Source organism: Protopterus annectens, chromosome 9.part0 (assembly GCF_019279795.1).
Source record: "Protopterus annectens isolate FY-2018-M chromosome 9.part0, PAN1.0, whole genome shotgun sequence".
NCBI lineage: Eukaryota > Metazoa > Chordata > Ceratodontiformes > Protopteridae > Protopterus > Protopterus annectens.
Genome location: NC_056743.1, coordinates 378,130,259 through 378,153,083, shown reverse-complemented (window position 1 = coordinate 378,153,083; position 22,825 = coordinate 378,130,259). Strand labels below are relative to the sequence as shown.

At 41.9% G+C, this 22,825-nt stretch overlaps 1 protein-coding gene across 1 annotated transcript in view; it reads right to left on the bottom strand.

Annotated features, from left to right (window-relative positions):
* The window catches only part of PIWIL2 (piwi like RNA-mediated gene silencing 2), a 2,846,460-nt gene that overhangs the window by 873,953 nt on the left and 1,949,682 nt on the right, over positions 1 to 22,825 (bottom strand). Inside the window, exon 14 of the mRNA XM_044082113.1 lies at positions 8,332 to 8,437. Coding sequence (XP_043938048.1) covers positions 8,332 to 8,437 — 106 coding nt within the window. The remainder of the gene's footprint in view (positions 1 to 8,331; positions 8,438 to 22,825) is intronic.

Here is a 22,825-nt window from a genome sequence, read left to right as displayed (position 1 = left end):
ATCTTTATGTGATAGTACGCATCCTGAAGGTCTATAGAGCACATCCAGTTGTCCTTGCCCAGAAAGGGCAGAATGGACTATAGCGTGACCATCCGTAATCTTGCCTTTTTGACAAATCTGTTCAGATTGCTGAGGTCTAATATTGGTCTCCACTCTCCCGTCCTTTTGGGGACCAAAAAGAATCTTGAGTAGACGCCGGATCCTACTTGGTCTGCCGGCACTGTCTGGACGGCCCTTTTTTCTAGGAGTTTTGAAACCTCCTGTTTTGCCAAATCCCTTTGACCGGGTGAGATGTCTGGAAGGGATTGTAGAGGTACGGGAAACCTTACGAAGGGGATCTTGTAACCCTCGGATATAATCGACTGTACCCACTTCTCTTGGGATAGGGATTGCCAGGCTACTGGGTACAGTGAAATCCTTCCCCCGACTGCCTCCAAGGGTGGACAGTCGGGCAACACCTCAGGGATGCTGAAAGGGCTTCTCAGGAAGAGACTCCCTGTTGCCCTGGTTCTGAGGACCCCCCCTGCCTCTAGGCGGCGTCTATTATTGTTACCCCTCTGCCTCTGGGGGTAAACTGACCACGTGTGTCCGGTGTAGCTCCTTGGGCTTTACGGAACCACATCTTCCCCCCTTTCTGACCCTTGGGATATGGTCTAGAAGGAGTGGAAAACTGGACTCCAACGGCAGAAAGAGTCTTACCGTCCTGCTCACACCTGGTCAAGGTATCCTTCACTTGAGGCCCGAACAAAGCCGAACCGTCAAAGGGGGTATTAGTGAAGGACGCCTTAAAGGGGTCCGCAAAATTACACAGCCGCATCCAGGCTTGGCGTCTAAGAGCAACTCCTGTGCCTGCGGCCCTGCTCGCTCCATCGGCTGCACAAGATATGAGCCGCATAGAGGAGTTAGATATGGAATTCAGGATAGCAAGCTGTGAGGCAATCTTTTCCTGAGCCCCAGCAGCAGAAGGATCCTGGACTACTTCACCCAGTTCTTTGAGAATATCTCGTTGAAGCCTTGTGAAGTGACAAAGGTAATTCAGCGAACGCATAGCAAAGGTCGCTGAAGAAAACATCCGCTTTCCATACCTGTCCATGGTCCTAGAATCCTTATTAGGAGGATGGACAGGTACTGAAGGATCCGCCAATTCCTTCTTAGTGGCCGCCGCCACCACCATAGCATCCACAGAGACACCTTTGGAAAGGAACTGTTTATCCGACGGGGCTGTAATGAACTTGGATGGTCTCCTGGGGACAGGTTCCACAGAATCTGGAGCCGCCCACGCCTTTCGAGCCACTACCTGCATAAGTGGGTCGAAAGGCGGAGACACCCAGGAGGTGGAGGGTCGGGATCCAAATCCTCCAGGTATACCGACTCATCCTCGGAGGGGTCAATGGAGGGCCAATTCCCCTCTGTTTGAGGAGCTCAAGGATGTCTGAAAAGGAGACATCCTCAGAGGGGGACCGTGGGAACCCTCCGACTCATCTAAGTCGGTATCAGATGTAGTAGACTCAGGGGAGTCTGTGTGTTTCCTCTTACACGTCCTCTTCCGAGGGGGTTCCCCTGCAGGGTCAGGAGAAACCTCGGAAGAGGAGGAAATTCCCAGTGGGGAAACCTGGGGCGATGGATCCCTGGGCCTGAGAGCAAGAGGCTGGCAAGAGGCATCTGCAGGCACTGATGAGGGAGGAGCTAGAGGGATAGACCGTTGACCAGGCTCAGAGGCCAGGACACTCCTCATCACCTCAAAGGCTCCTCTCCCTGGGAGACCGGAATACCCCCTCTCCGAAGAAACAGGAATGGTCAGCTCCAGGGAGAGAGAAGGCTCCGAGGCCGATGTCGGCGCCGAGCTTACCAAAGCCGAAGCCCCGAGAGGGAGACCGGGGTCGGACAAGGGTCCGATGCCACTAGCCCCCTCGGAGCCGACAGTGGAAACCCGACAACCGGATCCCTCCAAGGAAGGTCTCAAGGAGGAGATCGGAGCCGAGGACGACGGAGCCGAAGGATGTATCGGCTCCGGCATCGAAACAGTCGCTGTCCCAAGAAGCTCCGGCTCCGAACTCTGGTGTGGAGTCGGAGGAGGAAGTTCAAGAATTGGGGCTATAGCCGAAGTCTGTTGAGACGGGCTATGGAGCATTTGGGCCAGTGCCTGAGACTTCAACAGCCTGCTTACCACCCTCTCCAAGTCGTGGTCAGACAGCCTGGAAGACCTCGAAGATCGGCTCCGATGGCTCCGCTCCGACAAAAGAGGAGATCCCGGAGCCGAATGGATACTCATAATAGAGGGGGACCGAGATCTCTTACGGGTCGAAGCCATCGGAGCCGAAGTCCCTAGAACTCCAGATGGAGCCGAGGATTTCTCGGCTCCGATGCTGGATAAAGTGTCGGCTCCAGCCGGAGCCAACAAGGCCACAGTAGTCAGGGTATCGGAGCCGGCCGGCACCGAGCCCACTACTCGAGTAGAAGAAGTATCGGCTCCGACGGAGCCGGAGCCACCGGAGGAGGCTTGGACACTGTAGCCTGAACCTTCGGTGGCTTAAGAGGTTTTCCTGACCCTGATTTAGGAGGAGAACCTTCAGGTTTAAGTAAACCTCGGAGGATTAGTTTGTTCCTCCTTTCCTGCAGGACTCTCTGGCTAAAAGCATGACACAACGCACAGGAGTCCTGCAGGTGCAAAGGCCCCAGGCAATAAACACAAGAAGTGTGACCGTCTGTCAGAGACATTTTCTGACAGCACTGGTCACACTTCTTGAAGCCTGAGACCTTGCCTTCTTTAGACATCCTAGAAGGATAGAACACAAACAGTCCCAACAAACACACAAATTAATCCCTTACACAAGCACACAGGAAGGGATAACAGAAAGGGACTAGGCCTGACTAAACTACTTTAGACAAAACTTATAAAAAGTTTATAAAAAGATTGAAAAATAGGGAATAGGGTGGGCTGTAACTAATTACAGACTACACTAACACTAACAGGGAAAATAAACCCCTAACTACACTTTTTCTTACTTGACTAAGAAAAAACTTACCTCAGCTGGCAAAAGAGACCTCTTTCGCTAAGCGGCAAACAAGATCTGAGGTAGTTCCGCCTTGCATCATGGGATATAGGGTTGCCTCGAGCTGGTAAAAGGAGTTCTCGAGCTAAAGCAAGTGCCGAGTCGGAGCCGAGGATCGGCTCCGAACCCATCCAGCAAGAATGAAGGCGAGATTGACAACTTAACATGATGGGTGAGCTGCTTAGCAAAAGTAGAACATATAAGAAATTACACAACTATGAACTGATAACTATTTTATGCAAGATGGAAGAACATTTATATGAGCTACAGGTCACATGTGTAAAAAATCAATATCTCTATGAATATTTACAAGTACCTAATCCTACTATTCCTTCTACAAAAGGTCTTTCCAAGATATACAAGGACAGCACTGACCTTCCAAAGCGTCCTATAGTATCAGGAAGCAAATGGACTACAGAACCTGCACCCACTTACATCAAGCATAAATTGAAGATAGCTTTCATAAAAGCTACCACAGTGCTGAGGGACATTGAAGACTTTTTTATGTTCTCCTTCAGCATTTCTTCAAGTTTTTGACAAGAACATTGAATTTTTGACAATAACAATGGACATGATAAGCCTTTTCACTGTTATTCTAAATGAATATGGTATAGAGGCTGTACGTAGATTTTTAACTGAGAAAAATATTTATGAGAAGAGAGAGGCTTTGTTATGTATGTTACTTGAATTTATTCTAGAGAATAATCTTCTAGTTTTTAAGGATGACTATTTTTTTACAAAAATGGTGAGTAGTAATGGGAACCCCTTCTGCAAACAGTTATTCCAATATAGTCTTGGCTCAATGGGAAGATGAATTTGTGTTTAAAGATTTAACTACATGGCGACAATACATTCCGTTTTACAAAAACTTGTGGATAACATTTTTTTTTTCTGTGGACAGAAGATGAATCTCAAATATCAGGGTTTGTTGATTATCTTACAAACACCACTACATTTTTGAAGTTTGATATCCACATGATCAAACAAACTACTTATTTTCTTGATGTGACCCTGACAAAGAGAAATGATGGAACTATTAACACGCAGATGTTCCGAAAAATCATCATCTTCATCGGAACAGTATGCATCCTAGACATGTACTTTCTCACGTTATAAAAGGACAATGTCACCGATCTAGGTTATGTCCAGCTGAATCTACTTGTGATAATGAATCTAAGAGGCTATCAGAAAATCTTTACAGGAGAGGATAGAGAATTGATGATACCTACAAAGAAGCCACTGAGATTAAGAAATTGAGGCAGATGAGAGGCAAACCCTATTTTTATAAGCATCATGATGCTCCAGTACAGACTTCTATGAGACATTCAAGTCAACAACCAACTCTAAGATGTCCTCTTACTTAGTCAAGATGTGCAGAATGTTTGTGAAGTAATAAAACAGAATTGGAAAATCCTGACAACTGATGACGGGATTAGAAGCATAGTAGGAGAAGTTTCAAGATTTTAAGAACAAAAAGAACCTGAAACAATTATTACGCAAGAACGGTAATATAAGGAAGACAAATTCACACAAAGATAAGAGAGGAACGTTTAGATGCTGTAAATGTAAAGCCTTTACCTTCATAAATATAGGTAACACTTTTCAACATCCAGTTACTAAAAAGGACTATAAACTCAAAAAATACATAGACTGCTACACAAAGAATGTGGTATATGTTGCCAGTTGTCAGGTCTGCACAAGTTTTTATATTGGTAAGACTAAATGTCCTTTTAAGATGAGGGTTTTAAAACATTTAAGTGACATCAGATTAAAGAATAAGGAGAATGATTTATCCCAACATGTTCTGAAGTTTCCAGGCTATACTTTTATATTTATGATACCAGAAGTATTAGTTGAAACTTCTAAGAGGGGTGCCCTGTGTAATTTAACCAAACTAGCTGAAAGCCGATGGATTGCTCACTTACAGTAGATAAGACTCTGGGGTTAAATGGTGCGTTTCCTCTAAAACCACTGCTACTTGGGTGGAAATTGAAGAAAATGAAATGATTGGTCAACTCCCCCCTTTTGCAAATTACACTTCTGACAGAATGGTAACTGACTTGATTGATTGAGTTTCCTTTAAATAATTTTGTGAATGGAAGTGCTTTATGATCTGAAGAAGGCATCTGCCGGAAGCGCTCATCAAACAAGGTTCTACTTCTGGAAAGTTTTACTTTGTTTTATCATATTTATTAGTCTATTTGTCTGTGTTACAGCTTTGAACTATCCTACGGATATTTTAAGATACCTATTTCTCCATGGTTTTTCAGCTTTGCTGTTACTGCCTGTTGCTTCCATTTTACTTAGCTTGCCTTTAACCGTCACTGGTGTGTTTTTTTTTTAATTGTTAAAAAAGTGGAAGAGTCTCACTAGTTATCTAAAACAGCCACACCTCAAGACTGGTCAAGCAGTACAACATACACTAGCATTTTATTCTGTCCAATTTACCATAAGCAAAGTTCCATAAGTATCATTTCAAGCTACATGTCCCCTTCTATGACCAAGACCACTCAAACCACATCCCTAAACAAACTGGAGTCACCCTGCATTGAACCCAACACTATACTCCGAGGTGACTTCAACTACTCCACTATAAAATGGGAAATGTGCACAGCTTCCAAAAGTCAGACCTAGAGATTCCTGGAGTTTGTCAACACTAATGCTTTGCAACAGCTCCATACACCCACTAGTGGCACAAACTTCCTCAACCTGAACATCACAAACATGGGGGAAGTGAGCAACCACCTGTATTTAATGTCTTTGTTTGTCAGGTCGAGCCATAAAGCTGTATCCTTTGAAATTATACTAAAGTCTTTAACCTCATCTAACTCTTAACATTTAGAAATGATTCCAAAGCAAGCCTCCTATTACTGAATGGTAACCTGGCATAATGTCATGCGATCCCAAACTACATGAATGCCACCGTCTATGCTGGCTTGTTCACAGAGACCCTATACCATCATATAAGAAGTTGCACTGAGGCAGCTATACCCATATGAAATAAGCACATAATTAATTCAAAGAACAAGTCACCCTGGTGGAATTCCAACATCAACTAGTTGTAAAACAAAAGGAAAAAAAAAACATGGCCTAAATTAGGAAGTATAACGCCCATCAAGGCAAGAAAACCCTCATCAAACTAAATAAGAAACTCAAGGGTCTTTAACCCCACCAAATCCAAACTGAAGTAAGGATTTCCTTGCAGCAAAGGACAACCACAAGGCTTTTTTCAGCTATGGCTGCAACCACAACAGTGTAAGTGAAACCACCCGTACAGAAGACACAGAATATAGCAAGCCTACTAGCTGATAAATTTACTTCCATTTTCTCCCTCCTCACACCCCCCGGGCACTGCTCAAAAGATACCCTCAACCATAACCTCTTCCCTGGCTATCACAAGTGAAGTCCTCAATGTGCCCTCCAAGGGGAAATAAACAGCATCTAGAGGCCCAAAAAATATCCACTGATGCCTCCTGAATAATATGAAACATGACATATTGAGCCCTCTAAAATCATTATTTAACCTTAGCCTACTGACTTAGTGCCTTGTGAATGGAGGACTGTAACACTTATCCCTCTACACAAGGGCAGACCATCTACTGATCTGGGTAATCACAGACTTGTCTAACTGGTCTCATATGTAAAGCAATGGAAAGAATTTTTAAGGATATTAAAAATAAAAAAGTAAGAAACCTTCAGATACCGGATCCAACACAGTTTGTTTTCTTCAGTCAGAGGAAGCCTATTCAACCTAACAGACATTTTTGAGAAAGTCACCAAAGCTATGAATGAGAGTAAAACAGTATACACTGCCTATCTTGACCTGACCAAAACATTCAACATTTTCCATTTGGGCATGGTTGGCAAACTCACAAAAATAGGAGTAAACTCTCTATGTCATCCATTGGAGGGCCAAATGGCTCTCAGATAGGACACAGGAAGTCGGGATAAGGAGATCTTCCTCCACAAAAAGGTCTGTCACTAGCATAACCTTCAGGGCTTGATGTTGGAGGCCACTCCTTTTGGTATCTACTTTTTTGGAAGTTAAAGTTAACATCAAAGGCCTCTTGATAGCCAGTTTTGTGGATGACTGCAAACTTGGTGCAATCACAGAATCCCCAAGACATTAATATCCTCCAGGAGGGCTTGTAGCAAACGAATAATTTGTGTCACAGCCATGTTGTAAATCTAAATGCCAAGAAATATAAAATAGTACTCTTTGGAAAGTCGGGCACCCCAAGGAATTACCACAGACAACATTACCGTAAGAGCTGATCTAGTGGTTAGGAATTTGGGAACACATGGACGGTGCTCTTTCACCATCATGTGTCCACTGTCGTAAGGAAATCATTCTATGCTGTGCAATTTATGAGCACCGGTATGAGATCTAGGTCCAAGTATGTCATTGTTCTGCTGTACGCAGCCCTCATTAGGTACAAACAATGCTCCATTCATTTGTGCCAGAGTAGGCATACGCTATAAATTAAACCCCAACAGAGGTACCTCACAAAAAAATAAATAAATACTACTAGGTGTTAACTACTTAGAATATGCATACAACCTCAAAGCTTTATCTTCATACTCAGTTTCCCACAGACGACGCCTGGGTTATAAGGCATCATGTGATCAGTACTGATGGACTTGTTGCACAAGTCTACCAGCATTAGTAATACCCAATCGAAGGAACTAAATCTTATCTGCAACATAAACAAAACATGTTGGAGGGATGGGTACATGTCTCAAGAGATTACCCCTAATTCAGGTACAGGCTTCCCATCTATGTGAAGCAGAGTTTGTCCCTGAACCCATTCAGATGCAACCTTGATCAACAGATGTACCTCTGGACTGGTACCTATGCCCTTGTTGGACAGAGGGCAGCTTGCAAATGCTCAGCCACCTGTCTAGTAGGTCCCAGTCTTGAGAAAGGTGTCTTACTACAGCAGTTTTAAATGGAGGGCATTCTGCAGAGAGATAAATTGTTGTCCTGTGCACTTCTGAGTACATAAGGGTTGTCTTGTAAAGGTAGTTTCACTCTTAAAGGGGGCAGTGACTGTGTTTTAGAGGGTATTTAGAAGACAATAAGTCTTATGATGCCTCTATAAGGTGAAAAACAGATTAGTGCAAGACACTTCTATAGCATATCTGCAATGGCTGTAAAGCTGAAGTTACTGTCCTGTATTTAGGGTCATACTGTACATGCTAGGTTATGAATAAACTGTATTCACCATTTAACTTAGTAACCAAAATCTCCTCAAAAATACTTGGAAACAAATCTCACCTCATAGTATTTCTGCAAAGATGATAGAAAGCAAAGTTTAAGGCTATCCATAATCTCTTGCTGAGGCAACTGAAAGACAACTCGTGAATACCACCTTGTCAAGGTACTGCCAAGAAAAAAAAATACCAAAAAATTACATCATAATATATAGCTGTAAAAAATTTCTAGAAAAATATATTTAAAACACACACATGCAGCGCTAGATAGTCACATTCACTGAACTCTATTAAAAAAGGATGCAACTAAGACCTAAAATAATTTTACTATGGCTCATAACACTTAACATAGTTATATATGTAGATAGCATGATTTCTGGTCACCTTGTAAATTAGCACATGGACACAAAAAAGCACCACCAACAGGTATAAAGTGACTTGTCTGTATATACCATCCTTTATGTGTAGGCACACACAAGAAAATAGTTCAGCTGTGTGCAGTACTTAGCATAATAGCAGAGGTATCAACAGTCTCTGTCTTTAGTGCCTGTTTGGGTACTGGGAAGGCCCGCTGGCTGAAACTTTCCAAAAACTTTAATGAGATATGGCCTGAGAGTCTGTGAATGGCTGAAGTCAATGTGTGCAAGTTCCATCAGAATGAGAGAACAACCAAAGACAACCTGCTAGTCAGGGGCGGCCCGTGCTATTGGACTGCCGGACTGCAGCCCCCTCAACAAAAAGTAAAAAGAAATTAAAAAAAAAAAAAAAAGAAAAAAAAAAGTTTTAAATTTTCGCGGACTTCGTGCATGCACAGAGTCCAGACTACTGAGAGTCCACTGCGCATGCTCCAGGCAGTCCGGCCGTCCTGGTAGGGAAACACGAGCAGAGTCTGTGCACTTTTAAAGTGCACAGACTCGCTGGGAAAACGCGTCGGGGCCAGACTGCAACACCAGCAGTCACGAGTCTCGAGTCGGGAAGGGGTTTCATCGGATCTCGCGGGCATGTGGATGTATGTTATGGAGAATGGACAGGTAAGTGTGTTAATTATGGTGCTTTTAACGTTTTGATAGGGACTTAGTGTTTGAAGTTGATAGGGACTTAGTGTTTAAAGTTGATAGGGACTTAGTGTTTAAAGTTGATAGGGACTCTGTGTGTGTGTGTGTGTGTGTGTGTGTGTGTGTGTGTGTGTGTGTGTGTGTGTGAAAATGCCCCAGGTGGTGTGGTAGGGAATACCTCAGGCTTGAACCCTGTACCCTGTATGCAGGTGTTAAAGACTTGAGTTCCCTACCCACCACCATTTGTAAAAAAATTGCAGATTTTTGCCTCATATTTAATCTGATCTGTTCCTCATAATATCTGTGGTTTGTAAATGTTGCAATGCTTGATATTTGATGGTGCACTGGTAGCATTGTTGCCTCACAGTTGCAGGTTCTCAGGTTTGATTCTTGGCTGGGGTTCCTTCTTTGTGGGGTCTGTATCTTCTCCCTGTGTTTGTGTGGGTTTGCTTTTGTGTCCTCCCATGTTACAAAAACATGTCTGCATTATTTCTTCCTGGTCCTCTGCTGAAAATTGTTTTTGTTCCAAGTCAGACTGTCCTGATTAACAAATGTTAAATAAAATTGACAGGCATTTGAATTTCAGACTTCAGGTTTCTGAATGTTTAATTTCTTACATATTTGATGGTGCAGTGGCAGTATTGTTGCCTAATAGCTACAGGATTTGTGGTTTGATTCTTGGCTGTGGTGCCTTCTTTGTGGAGTCTGCATCTTATCTCTGTGTTTGTGTGGATTTGCTCTGGTATCCTGCCATTTTACAAAGACGTGTCTACAGTATTTCTCCCTGGGCCTCTGCTGAAAATTGTTTTTGTTCCATCAGAAGTAAAATTGACAGGCATTTGAATTTCAGACTTCATAGTCTTCAGAAAATACGTAGTAAAACAACTTTTTATTCTAGCAATAAGTATATAGTAACACAACCTTTTATTATAACAATTTTTTAAGTTTATAAGATGACTATTTGAATTTTTCCGTATTTTTGGGACTGTAATACCCTGTTAGTGGCTTTGTCCAGGTTTTTTGTGCTAAGGTTGACAGCTATGGCAAGAACTGAATTCACTGAATATGTTTGAGGGCTGTATTCCCTCATTACTGGGTTTGTCCAGGTGTTTTGTGCTAAGAGGTTGACAGCTATGGTGAGAACTGAATTCATTAAATGATAGCCATTTAAGTTTCAGTCTTCCTCTCGTTCACAAAAGAGCTGATTTGGCGTAGTGGTATGTTGCTCTTGACTGTTTTGCACAGGGACCTTGTCTGTAAAATGTACGGTGGTAACACAGCATTTTTCTTTCACAAAGCAGGTGATTTGGCATAGTGGTATGTTGTTCTGACTCTGTTTTGCACAGGGACTTTGGCAGTAAAATGTATGGTGGTACCGTGGTAACACAGCATTTTATTCTAGCAGCTTTCCAAGATTATACAAGCAATGTTTAATGTGTCCCTGGTTTTTGCCCTTTTGACCCACCCCAATAAATTTGGCTTTTTCCAGACTTCTTGTGCTGCGAAGTTGAGATGCAGTTGAGTATTGAGTAGATTTTACAAGGAGCTGAGAGCTGCAGGGGAAGAGAAGTTTAGTGCTAATAGCACAACAGGCTGTGTGCTTGCTTTTGATGCAGAAGGTTGTTGGTACTACTCCCATAAGGGGTGAATGCAGCCGTACTGAAAGTTAAGATGCTAATTATGAGCCTGTTATCAGTTTGCCATCCATTTCCTATTGCAATATTACTAGCTTATTTTTAATGTAATTCAGACACTTTATTGTTCGATGAAACCATGAAATATAAAGGTGATTGCTAGCACCAACCTCTTCATTACAGATTTATTTAACGTGGAATTATTTAGATGACTTTTTTACTACTTCAGAGATTTTGCATATTTACTGATAATGGTGGACTGTAGAATTGTGCATATTTACTGATAATAGTGGACTGTAGAAGCTTGAGTAGACATTTATGATGGAAATGTTCTGAATTGGACAGTTTTGTTTCATTGTTTACTGGAAAAATGTTCAAAGCAATAGGAAGGTGTATCAAAGAGCACATGTATGTTTCATATGCAAGGGGCCTTTGATTTGAAAACAGCCCAGAATTAATTTTTATCTGCCACGAGTAAAATGTATTTTCTTTGAATGTGGATTTTAATGTTTCAGTGAATGTGAGTTTCAAGGGCACAGAAGGTTTAATGCCAAGTTTGTTTAGCAGATGTCTTAGTGTTTGTGCTGTAAAATGCAAAAATAAAACTTTCAAATAAAGTTCAAATCATCATAGAAGTAAATCAGTATGCACATTAGTGTTTATGGTAAATGGAGTGAAATAGCAAAGTAATGGATCATTGGAATGGCTGCAGGGAGGCTCCATTCGACCAGGGTTTTGTGAGGGGGAAGGGTGGCAAACTTAGACAGCCCCAGCTGAACCATACCTCCCAACTGTCCAGATTTTCAAAGAATGAATAGATTTTTTGCTTCTTATTTTTGATTTGTTCCTCATAAATTGTGGTTTTCTGGCAAATCATTTAGGAATTAAGTCACTAAATAATGACACACCTAGTTTCAGACTTCATAACCTTCAGAAAAATGCATGCTAAAGTAAGACCTGTTCTATCAACTGTCCCAGTTTATAGAAGAGCATTTTTTAGTACTGTTTATATGTTCCCTCCAATATATTTGGCCTTGTCCAGATTTATGTCCCAGTTTATACAAGAGCAATTTTTAGTACTGTTTATATGTTCCCGCAATATTTCTGGCCTTGTCCAGATTTATTGCATTAACAGGTTGAGAGGTACATGCAAATAAATTGCTTTATAGAATTAGGCATAGCCAAACCTCTGAACTGTCCCTGATTTTGACTCAAAATGTTGCTCTTCCCCTAATGATCCCTCCGCAAAATAGCAATTTTGGAAGAAAACATGGAGGGTTTATAATTAAGAAATAACTGTAATAATCAGATTACTTTTATTTCAGAAATGCATGTAGATAATTTTATTTTGTCAGCTGCTCAAGTTAGCAGTACTAATATTAAATTGTTCCTTCTTGACATGTTCCCAGCTGTATTGTGTTGCTATTTTATATTTTTACATCACATTTTTTGGTCCAATATTTGAAATTTGTCCCTATTCTTGGGACTGTATTCCCTCATTATTGGCTTCGTCCAGGTTTTTTGTGCTAAGGTTGACAGCTATGGCAAGAACTGAATTCACTGAATGTTTGACGGCTGTATTCCCTCATTACTGGGTTTGTCCAGGTGTTTTGTACTAAGAGGTTGACAGCTGTGGTGAGAAGTGAATTCACTAAATGATAGCCATTTAAGTTTCAGTCTTCCTCTTTTACAAAGCAGCTGATTTGGCGTAGTGGTATGTTGCTCTGTTTTGCACAGGGAGCTTGGCAGTAAAATGTATGGTTCTAGCAACTTTCCAAGATTATACAAGCAATGTTTGTGCCCCTGGTTTTTGGGCTTTTGAACCCCCCCCCCCCCAAATACATTTTGGCTTTTTCCAGTTTTCTTGTGCTGCGAAGTTGAGTATTGAGTAGATTTTACAAGGAGCTAAGAGCTGCAGGGGAACAGAAGTTTAGTGCTGCTTAAGTGAAGTTGGTTTGCCTTGTTAATAGCACAACAAGTTGTGTACTTGCCTTTGATGCAGAAGGCTGTGGGTTCTACTCCCACAAGGGGTGGATGCTGCTGTACTGAGAATGTTCTCCTTGGTGAAGATACTAACTATGAGTCCGTTATCAGTTTGCCATCCATTTCCTCTTGCAATATTACTAGCTTATCCATTTCCTCTTGCAATATTACTAGCTTATCATTTTTTTAATGTAATATAGGCAATTTATTCCTGAGGGCAACAGGCACTTTATTTTTCGATGAAACCATGAAATATAAAGGTGTTTGCTAGCAGCAACCTCTTCATTAGTTACAGATTTCTTTAATGTGGAATTATTTAATGACTTTTACTTCTTCAGAAATAGTGCATATTTACTGATAATGGACTGTAGAATTGTGCATATTTACTGATAATGGACTGTAGAATTGTGCATATTTTCTGATAATGGTGGACTGTAGAATTGTGCATATTTATTGATAATGGTGGACTGTAGAATTGTGCATATTTACTGATAATGGTGGACTGTAGAATTGTGCATATTTACCGATAATGGTGGACTGCGGAAGTCTGAGTAGACTTTTATGATAAATGTTCTGAACTGGGCAGTTTTGTCATTTTGGGTGCATGCATTTTGTTTCATTGCTTACTGGAAAAATGTTCAAAACAAATTTAAAACGCCCTCTAACAACTGTAATATATTGTACAAGGAATATAATTTAGTACAATGAGGAAGGTGTATCAAAGAGCACATGTATGTTTCATATGCAAGGGGCCTATGATTTGAAAACAGCCCAAAATTAATCTTTATCTGCCACTGGCAAAATGTATTTTCTTTGAATGTGGGTTTCAATGCTGTTTCAATGAATGTGAGTTTCAAGGGCAGAGAAGTTTTAATGCTAAGTTTTCATTGTGAGACTGCATTGCTTTGTTTAGTAGATGACTTAGTGTTTGTGCTGTAAAATACAAAATAAAACTTTCAAATGAAGTCCAACTCATCATACAAGTAAAGCAGTATGCACATTAGTGTTTATGGTAAATGGAGTGAAATAGCCAAGTAATGGTTCATTGGAATGGCTGTAGAGGCTCCATTCAACCGTGATTTTGTCAGGGGGCTAGGGCAGCAAACTCAGACAGGCCCAGCTGAACTATACCTCCCAACTGTCCAGATTTTCAAAGAATGAATAGATTTTTGCTTCTTATTTTTGGTTTGTTCTTCATAAAATTTGTAGTTTTCTGGCAAATCATTTAGAAATTAAGTCACTAAATAGAGTTTCATACTTCATAACCTTCAGAAAAATGCATGCTAAAGTAAGAACTGCTATTCTATCAACTGTCTCAATTTATACAAGAGCAATTTTTAGTACTGTTTATATGTTCCCCCAGTATATTTGGCCTTGTTCAGATTTACTGCATTAACAGGTTGAGAGGTACATGCAAATAAATTGCTTTATAGAATTAGGCATAGCCAACCTCTCAACTGTCTCCAATTTTGGCTTAAAATGTTGCTCTTCCCCCTAATAATCCCTCCAAAAATAGCAATTTTGGAAGAAAACATGGAGGGTTTACAATTAAGAAATAACTAATAAAGTTATAGATTACTTGAAATGCATGTCGATTCTTTTATTTTGTCAGCTGCTCAAGTTAGCAGTACTAATATTAAAGTGTCCCTTCTTTGACAGGTTCCCAGCTGTATTGTGTGGCTATTTTATATTTGTGCATCACATTTGGTCCATTTTTCATAAAATTGTGTTTTTTGGCAAATTAGTGACAAATCACTAAAGACTGAAGTTAGAAAATAATGACAGACATTTGAGTTTCAGATTTTATACCCTTCAGAAAAGTCATACTAATGCAAGACCTATTCTATTATCTTTCTAAGTTTATTAGAGCAATATTTAAAAATTGTCCTTATTTGTGGGCATTTGTCCCACTTCTGTGTATGGCTTTGTCCAGATTTCTTGCTCTGAGGTTGAGAGGTATGACACATGTGTCAGGGCCATCACAGTCAGCCAGAGACATTTCAAATTGTGACATACTTGTTGCACCCCACTCCACCATGTACTGACTCTGGATGTGTCCAAGCAAGGCAAGGAGTAGTTATGCAGTGTAAATGTGCAGTGTGCCCCACATCCAAGGTAGACAAGTACTACAGTGGCTTTTCATCTGTCCTTGATTTTGCAGAAAGGTCTGGTTTCTGTCATATTTTTGTACTGTTGATTTATGCTTATTACTCAAAGTGCCTGTTGCTCTGTGTAAGTAGCAATGCTTTAATGACCATAATGTAAGCTTGTCTGAGATCGTAAGATGCAAGTAAGCTTTAATAAGCATACTGTTAAAGAACTGCCAACATTGAAAGCCTTTCTGTTGTTGCCATGCAGAGAATACTTGACTAGATAATGTATAAGCCTTGGGTATTAAAGGACAGGATTCCATTATTTTAAAAAGCTCATTACACTTGTTGGAGACTTCCAGTCATCTCAACAGACTTTACCCGTAAACTAAACAGAATACCAATCATGTGTTGTCCATAACCTGTACAGTAATCCTTTAAGCAATGTATCTTGAGCTTGTTTCTTGTTTGCTTTTCATTTTTTACTTACATGTTTTCCCCATGAAACAAGTAGATAGTTGTCGGGCAGCAGGTCTTTTTTGGATAAGAAACATTTTTACAAGTGGGGGCATCACAGAGATTTCTACTTTCAGCATGTTACTTGGCACTTTAATAAAGCTGAATATAAATTATAATTAGAACTGCATTGCAAGGAGAAGTGGTTTGAGTTGAGTGCTTCTGGTTTTGCTTGTACTTGATTTTGACTGGCTTTCCAGTAATGTATTTAAAAAGTAATTTATTTTTTCATGCCTCACAACCTTTTGTTTCCATCTAGATATTAAGTAAGCTGTCATGCAGCCAATGCATTGAAATATTTTTATTCTTCTACACTTATTTTTGTCTTGATTGGACTCTCATAATGATGGTTTGCCACCCAGGGCAGCGTATTTAATTAAAGTTAGTTTTTGTGGTTTTGAGCATAGCTTCTCCCCTTTCTGGTTGGCCACACCCCTTCCCCGTGACCCCACCCATTCAGCTGTCTCCTGCAGCCCCCCTTTGATTTGAAGTCACCAGCCGCCACTGCTGCTAGTATGTCCCCATAGAGAAATAAAAAGTACAGTTGTGCAAAATCTAACCATAACAGTAGATGTCCCTTCTCTTCACTGTTGCAATATTCATAACATTACAGTAGGGATCCCCTGGTGAGGGCGGCCTGCCATCCTGCCAGTATTCCAAAGCCTTTATGTTGCCTCACAGTATACCATATGTCACACGTATACTCCTCGCGTAATGTAGAAAATAAAGGTGACATCCAGATGTACCATCCTCAGAACTGACAGCCCTCGTAGGAACACCAGTCCAAGGAAAAGAGAGGTAATCAGTACATCTAAAAGAGAAAAAGGGAGGGAATAAATACTGCAACAGTGAAAAGGACATCAACTGTTATGGTAAGATTTTACACAACTTTACTGTGTCCTTCCATATCACGGCTGCATTATTCATAACAGTAGGTAGAGTACCAAAGCTCATGAAGAAACCTGGGAGGAGGAGGGACTAGCTGAGTCCTCTAGGAAGCCATGAAGAAAAGCCCTAGCAAAACCAGTTCTAGCTCTGGAGACTCCATCCAACTTGCAGTGCTTGGTAAAAGAATGCACAGAAGTCCAGGTAGCTGCCTCAAGAATAGAGTTAGTATCCAAACCCTTGAAAAAAGCAACAGAAAAAGCCATGACGCTAATAGGATGAGCCTTAACAGGAAAAAGAAGTCTCTACCATGAAAATAACAACAAAAGGAAATATCTTTTGAGATCTACAAAAAAAAATAGTTTGTTTGGATACAGCTACTCCTAGGGACCTAGGATGGAAAGAAACAAACAACATAGTCTTTATTAGTCTTATCCAAATAAAATCTGAGTTGTTTATGCACATCTAATGTGTGCAGCACCCTGTCACTGGCAGATTGCAGAGAGGGGGGAAAAAGTGGGCTAAAGAATAAACTGATTAGGAGGCAACTCATTAACCACCTTAGGCATAAAAGAAGGATTAGTATGCAAGGACACCATGTCCTTATGAAACACAAAAAAAGGAAGACAAGCCATAAGGGCCTGAAAATCATACACCCGTCTAGCAGAAGTAAGGGCCAACAAAACAGCAGCCTTCCAAGAGCAATGTTGCAAGGAAGCTGAAGCAGCAGCCTCAAAAGATGCCCAAGTCAATTTTTCCAAAACAAAATTAAAATTCTAGGGAGGCCGACCAGGTTTCTTGGGAGGCCTAACATGAAGGACGCCTTTAAGAAACTGTTTAGCTTCAAATCTAGAAGCCAAAGGAAGAGAAAAAGACAGACAAGAAGAGACAGCCGATAAATGAACCTTAACAGAAGAACGGGCCAACAGAGCATTGAGCAATTCACACAGACATGGCGGAACCAAAGGAACACCCACAGAAAGTGGATCCAGGTTATGAGAAAGACACCAAAGCAGAAAACTTCTTCCATTTGGACAAGTAGGATTTCCTAGTATTGGGTTTTCTGATGATCTGCAGAACCCTAAGCATGTCCTCAGAAAAAAGGTATCTATGTGGAATCAAAATCCTATCAGCCACAACGTCAGCTGAAGAGTGAAATGGTGGGGATGGATGAGAGATCCCTTGTCATGTGTGAGTAGGTCCACCCTGTGAGGTAACTTGTGATGCTTGCCCTTGGCTAGATGCAGAAGAAGAGGGGACCAATGCTGTCTCGGCCAAAAGGAAGTCACAGACAAGATTTTGGGAGAATCCTGTCGAATTCTGAACAGAAATGAGAGGAAGGGGATGGAACGTATAAAGAAACATCCACTTCCAAGAAAAGAATAGGGGGTCCACTTTCCAAACCAGAAGATCTAGGATTCCGGTACAAACTAGATGAATTTGTCTGTTCAGAGGGCAGGCAAATAGATCTGTTTGAGTACCCCCCCAATGGTGGAGAATGTCCTGAAACACATCACTGTGAAGCATCTATTTGTGGGATTGAGAAGGATCTGCTCAGAGAGTATGCCACTGTGTTTTAAGCTGAGGGAACGTAAACTGCCTGAAGAGTCATTTTATACTGGAATGCCAGCTTGCAAAGAAGACAAGAGCTCCCCCCCCCCCCCGCCATTTGTTTACATACCACATCACTGCGGTATTGTCTGTAAAGACCTTGAGCGGTCCTGGTGAGAAAAGAGGATGAAACGCCTGAAGCACTAGCAGAACAGCTCTCATCTCGCTGACACTGATGTGCTGTTTCTGTTGAAGAGGTGACCACACCCCCCTGTACTTCTAGGGAGCTAAAACCTGCTCCCCATCCCAAATTTGAAGCATCAGTGAAAGCTCCTGAAAAGGAAGAGAGGGATGATAGGGGAACCCTGTGTTTCGAGACAACTGCTGAATCCACCAGTGGAGTTCCTTCTTTATACAAGGAAGAAGAGAACTACAGAGTCAAGGAGATGCTCATGGTGAAGAAAAACTGACTTCAGCAACCAGTGAAATTTTCTTGTGTGGAGTTTAGCTACAGGGAGCATAAGGATGGTGGATGTCATAAATCCCAGGACCTTGGAATCTCCCTGGCTGTAATGGAAACCAGAGGAAGAAGAGTCTGAAAGGAGGAGTTGAGGGTCAAGACCTTGGGAGGAGACAGAGATGGGCAACATCAGAATGCTGCACCCCAGAAAAACATGTTCTTCAGGAGGAGTCAAAAAATACATTTTGAAGTTTATTGTGAACCCTAGGCTTTGCAGAAGGGAAATGGCACAATGAAGATTCTGTATAAGTATCTCTGCAAAGGATGCCTGAAACAAGAGATCATCCAAGTAAGGAAATACTTGGATCCCCTGAATCCTGCAAAAAGCAATCACAGGAGCTAGGCATTTGGTGAATACTGTTGGGGTAGTACAGAAACCAAATGGCAAAGTGGATAACTGAAAATGCCAGGAAGCAACAGAGAAATGTAAAAACTTCCTGAAAAGGGAATGAATAGGAATTTGGAGGTATGCATCCTTGAGATCCAGAGAAACCAGAAAAGCCTGAGGAAGCAGCAAGGGGAACAAAGTCTGGAGGGATAACATTCGAAAGGAAGGGACCTTCAGAAAAGTATTCAAATGAGAAAGATCCAGAATGGGTCTCCCAAGTGCCCTCTTTCCTGGGAACCAAGAACATTCTGGAATAAGAAATTCCCCCTTTGAGTAGCTGGAACCTCTTAAATAGTTCCCCAAGTAAAAACATCCTGAAGCACCTCTGGAAAAAAACTTAAATGTTCTTGAAGTGGCTGAGGAATGCCCATGAAGGAGGAGGAGATTTCCAAACCATGAAATACCCTTGTTGAATGACGGAAAGAACCCAAGAATCTTGGATTATGCTTAACCAAATGATGAAGAGAAAGAGGAACATGGCTGAGAAGAGTTGGGTAGTCAGACAGCACCTGGTTTATCAGGAAGGAAGGTTTCTGAGTAGGAGTAGTCTGAGTAGATTTAGATGGGGGAACCCTCCTATCAGCTTTTTTACCTTTAGGAGGAGAACAAGACTCCCCCCTTCTAACAAAGGTTGGTTTAGTAGGGTACTTCCTCTGGAACTTAGGGACTGCTGAAACAAAAATATGACTTAGATCCTGTACCACCTTGCCTTTCTCAGTCATGGACTTGAACAAATCAGCAGCACTAAGCATTTGTTGTCCAGAGAAGCATCCATCAATTTTGCCTTAATATCATCAGGCAGAGGTTGAAGCCGAAGCCAAGACTATCTCCTCAGTGCACAGTCAGAAGCAGCAGCCCTAGAGGAATCTGCTGCATCATAACTACATTTAATGGAATGGCGAGCTACCTGGGAAGAAGCCCTAACAGAGACAAGGCAGAAGTCTTTCCCTCAGAATCAGGAAGGTCAGAAATAACCTGACAAGACTGAAAAAAAAGAGCCAAAACATATATGATCATAGGAGTCTGATAATTAACATCCCAAAAGGCCAGAGTGGCTCAAGTTTAAACCATCTTATCCAGCCTTTCCATGGTCCTGCTGTCCTTATCAGAAGGAAGAAGCTTAGTCGAAGAGCAGTAATTTAGAAGGCTTATCAGATGCCACAAAGAACACAAAAAAGTCATCAGATGGACACTTGTAAATGAATTTACAGTTATCAGGCACTTTATTAAACCAGCCTAGTTTCTTATGAGCAGGGGGCTGAGAAGCAGAAGAAAAATAATCTAATAAAGCAGCCAAAACAGGAGGAACAGCAGAGGGTTGAGAAGTCCCCTCTTGAAGGAGCTCATAGCGTCTCACCTGCACTTCAGACACCTGGGAACAATCCCATTTAAAGAACATCCTGGCACTGGTATCCTCAAATGAAATCTCCTGAAAAGGGGATTCAGGACTAGTAGACTCCTCTTCCTCAGAGCCATACTCCAAAGGTGAAGGAATCTGGGTAGAAAAGGCCAATGATTCCTCATCCTGTTCCAATGAATCATGATCCCTAGATCTCTCGGGAGGGGAAGATGACCAACGATGAGCCAGAAAAGAGATCCGCCTGAGGTTTCAAGGCCATAAGGGCATTAAATAAGCCCTTTGTAAAATTCGGGTCATGGGGCATTAAATAAGCCCTGTGTAAAATTCGGCCATTCACTGAGGTTCCTTGGGAGCAGAAGAAAAGAATAGTGGTGTAAAATCTTACCATAACCATAGATGTCCTTCTCTTCTGTGTTGCAGTATACATATATACTGCCTTATGAACAAAGCAGCAGAGGTAGCCATTAGTCCTGTAGCATGTGTCTTTATTTCTCCCTGTAGAGTTCGACGCAGAGGCATAAAAAACTCTACACAATCTGAATGGGGAAATAAAAAAAAAATCAATTCTCCTGCAGAAGCTGCCCATTTTCCGAGGTGCAAAGCACACAGAATTGGTCGGAAAGGAACTTTCACAGCATCTGACAAGACTGCCTATCTTCCCACTTTGCTCCATGTTGTGGAATTAAAAGTCGCTTTTGTGGTGATAAAAAATTAAATTTGAGGAGAGTGATGGTGATGGAGCTTGGGATGGTTATCACATTGTGATGACGACTGATAAAAAGAAATGCTGACCATACCAGTTATATGCAGAATATCAGAATAAGAGAGTCCTGCAAACAACTACACGATTGTCAAAGGTGGTACACAATGCAGTGGGGAGACCTAGGCTGGACCAATGATGACATCAAGCTGAAATCCTTAAAGATGAGAAAATACATTCATGCCTCATACTTCTACTGGGCATCAACTATGCATTTAATACTCTGGACCTGGGCAACACAACCACCTGTAGATTCACTCAGTAATCCTACCTCAGCCATGATTAAGCGACCCTCCCAAACTTCAGGTGGTCTCAGCAGGACAGGCTTGAAGTAATTCGAATGCCACTCTTTATAATGATATAAAGACATGTGGTGCTCCCTTTCAGGATGCTAGGCAGTGAGATATCGCCCTGTGGTAGGGGACAAAATACAAGGCAGAAGTAAAATTCAGCAGCAGAATCATACAGGAGTCACAAATTCACTTGTGGTGTGCAGAAGCATGCAGCACCAACCATTCAGCTTCAATAATCAAGTGCATGGGGGTAGGGGCAGTAATGTGTGCTGTTTGGCGTACAGTCTATCCTTCTGTAAATACAACATGTAGATGTGTGCTACAGCATTTAAGAACTCCTGCATGCTGCTGTAGTCACTCAAACTACAGTATGCGTTTTTGGCAAGGGAGTAATGCTTCACACACATTGTTAATAAAGATACTGCCCATTGTACACTGCATTTTCACATTCACTGACATGCCCACTGGACATCCTGCGGCTGCCTACTTGGCATAATGCCTGTCTCCAGGTGCCTTGGGGGCCATGGACATTACCCCCTCTCTCAGCCCATACACTTGGTTACTGAAGCTGTGAGCATGGCACTGCATGCTTCTCTACAGCCACACTGAATGTGCGAGAGCCGACACCTCCCGGAGAGCTTAAGCAGCCTGCTCCGAAGGGGGAGTCAGAGACGAGTTGTCAAAAGCAGAAGTTCCAAGAGGAAGCAAAGGCTCTGAAAGTTTTGGAGTTGATGCCCTCCCACCCAGAACAGACCTCAGCATTACGGCTTGAAGAAATGCCCTGAACCAAAGCCGAAGGAGTCGAGCAGATTGGGGAAATAGGACGAAGAGGAAATCACTATTGGCCCTGCCATCTCAGCAAGGGAGACCAACAGCACTGGATACTCTGAAACCGAAGGACAAATCAGAGAATAAGCCAAAGGTTGGAAAGGTGAAAAGTACAGTTTTGTACCTACCATAAATGTAGATGTTCGAAGATCCACATTGCTGCAGTCCTTACACTTGGGTAGTCCGCTGTCCACGGTCGGCCCGGATATCAAAGTATAAGGCTGACGTCGGTCAGGACGCATTTAACTGACGTCAGGACGTCAAGGTACAAATGCGCATGACCGACGTCATATCCTCAGTATTTTCTTGCCCCAGATGTCAGAAGACCTTAAAAACAAAGGTCAAAACCAAAAGACAGCAAACAAATAACCAACCACCCTTGCACGAACCATATGTACAATATATACAATATACACAATATGTACAACCCAACCCACACAACCACCTCCAACTACAGAGGGGAAGGAGGGAGGGTAAATTGGACTGCAGCAATGTGGATCTTCGAACATCTACATTTATGGTAGGTACAAAACTGTACTATGTTCTTCATCTCACATTGCTGCAGTCCTTACACTTGGGTAGAATCCCAAAGCAGAGGTAAGGGAGGATGGCTAACTATAAGGAAGCAGGAGCTGCCAAAATGCCCTGCAAAACCGCAGTGGCAAAACCAGCCCTGGACTTAGAGTAAAGTGGCA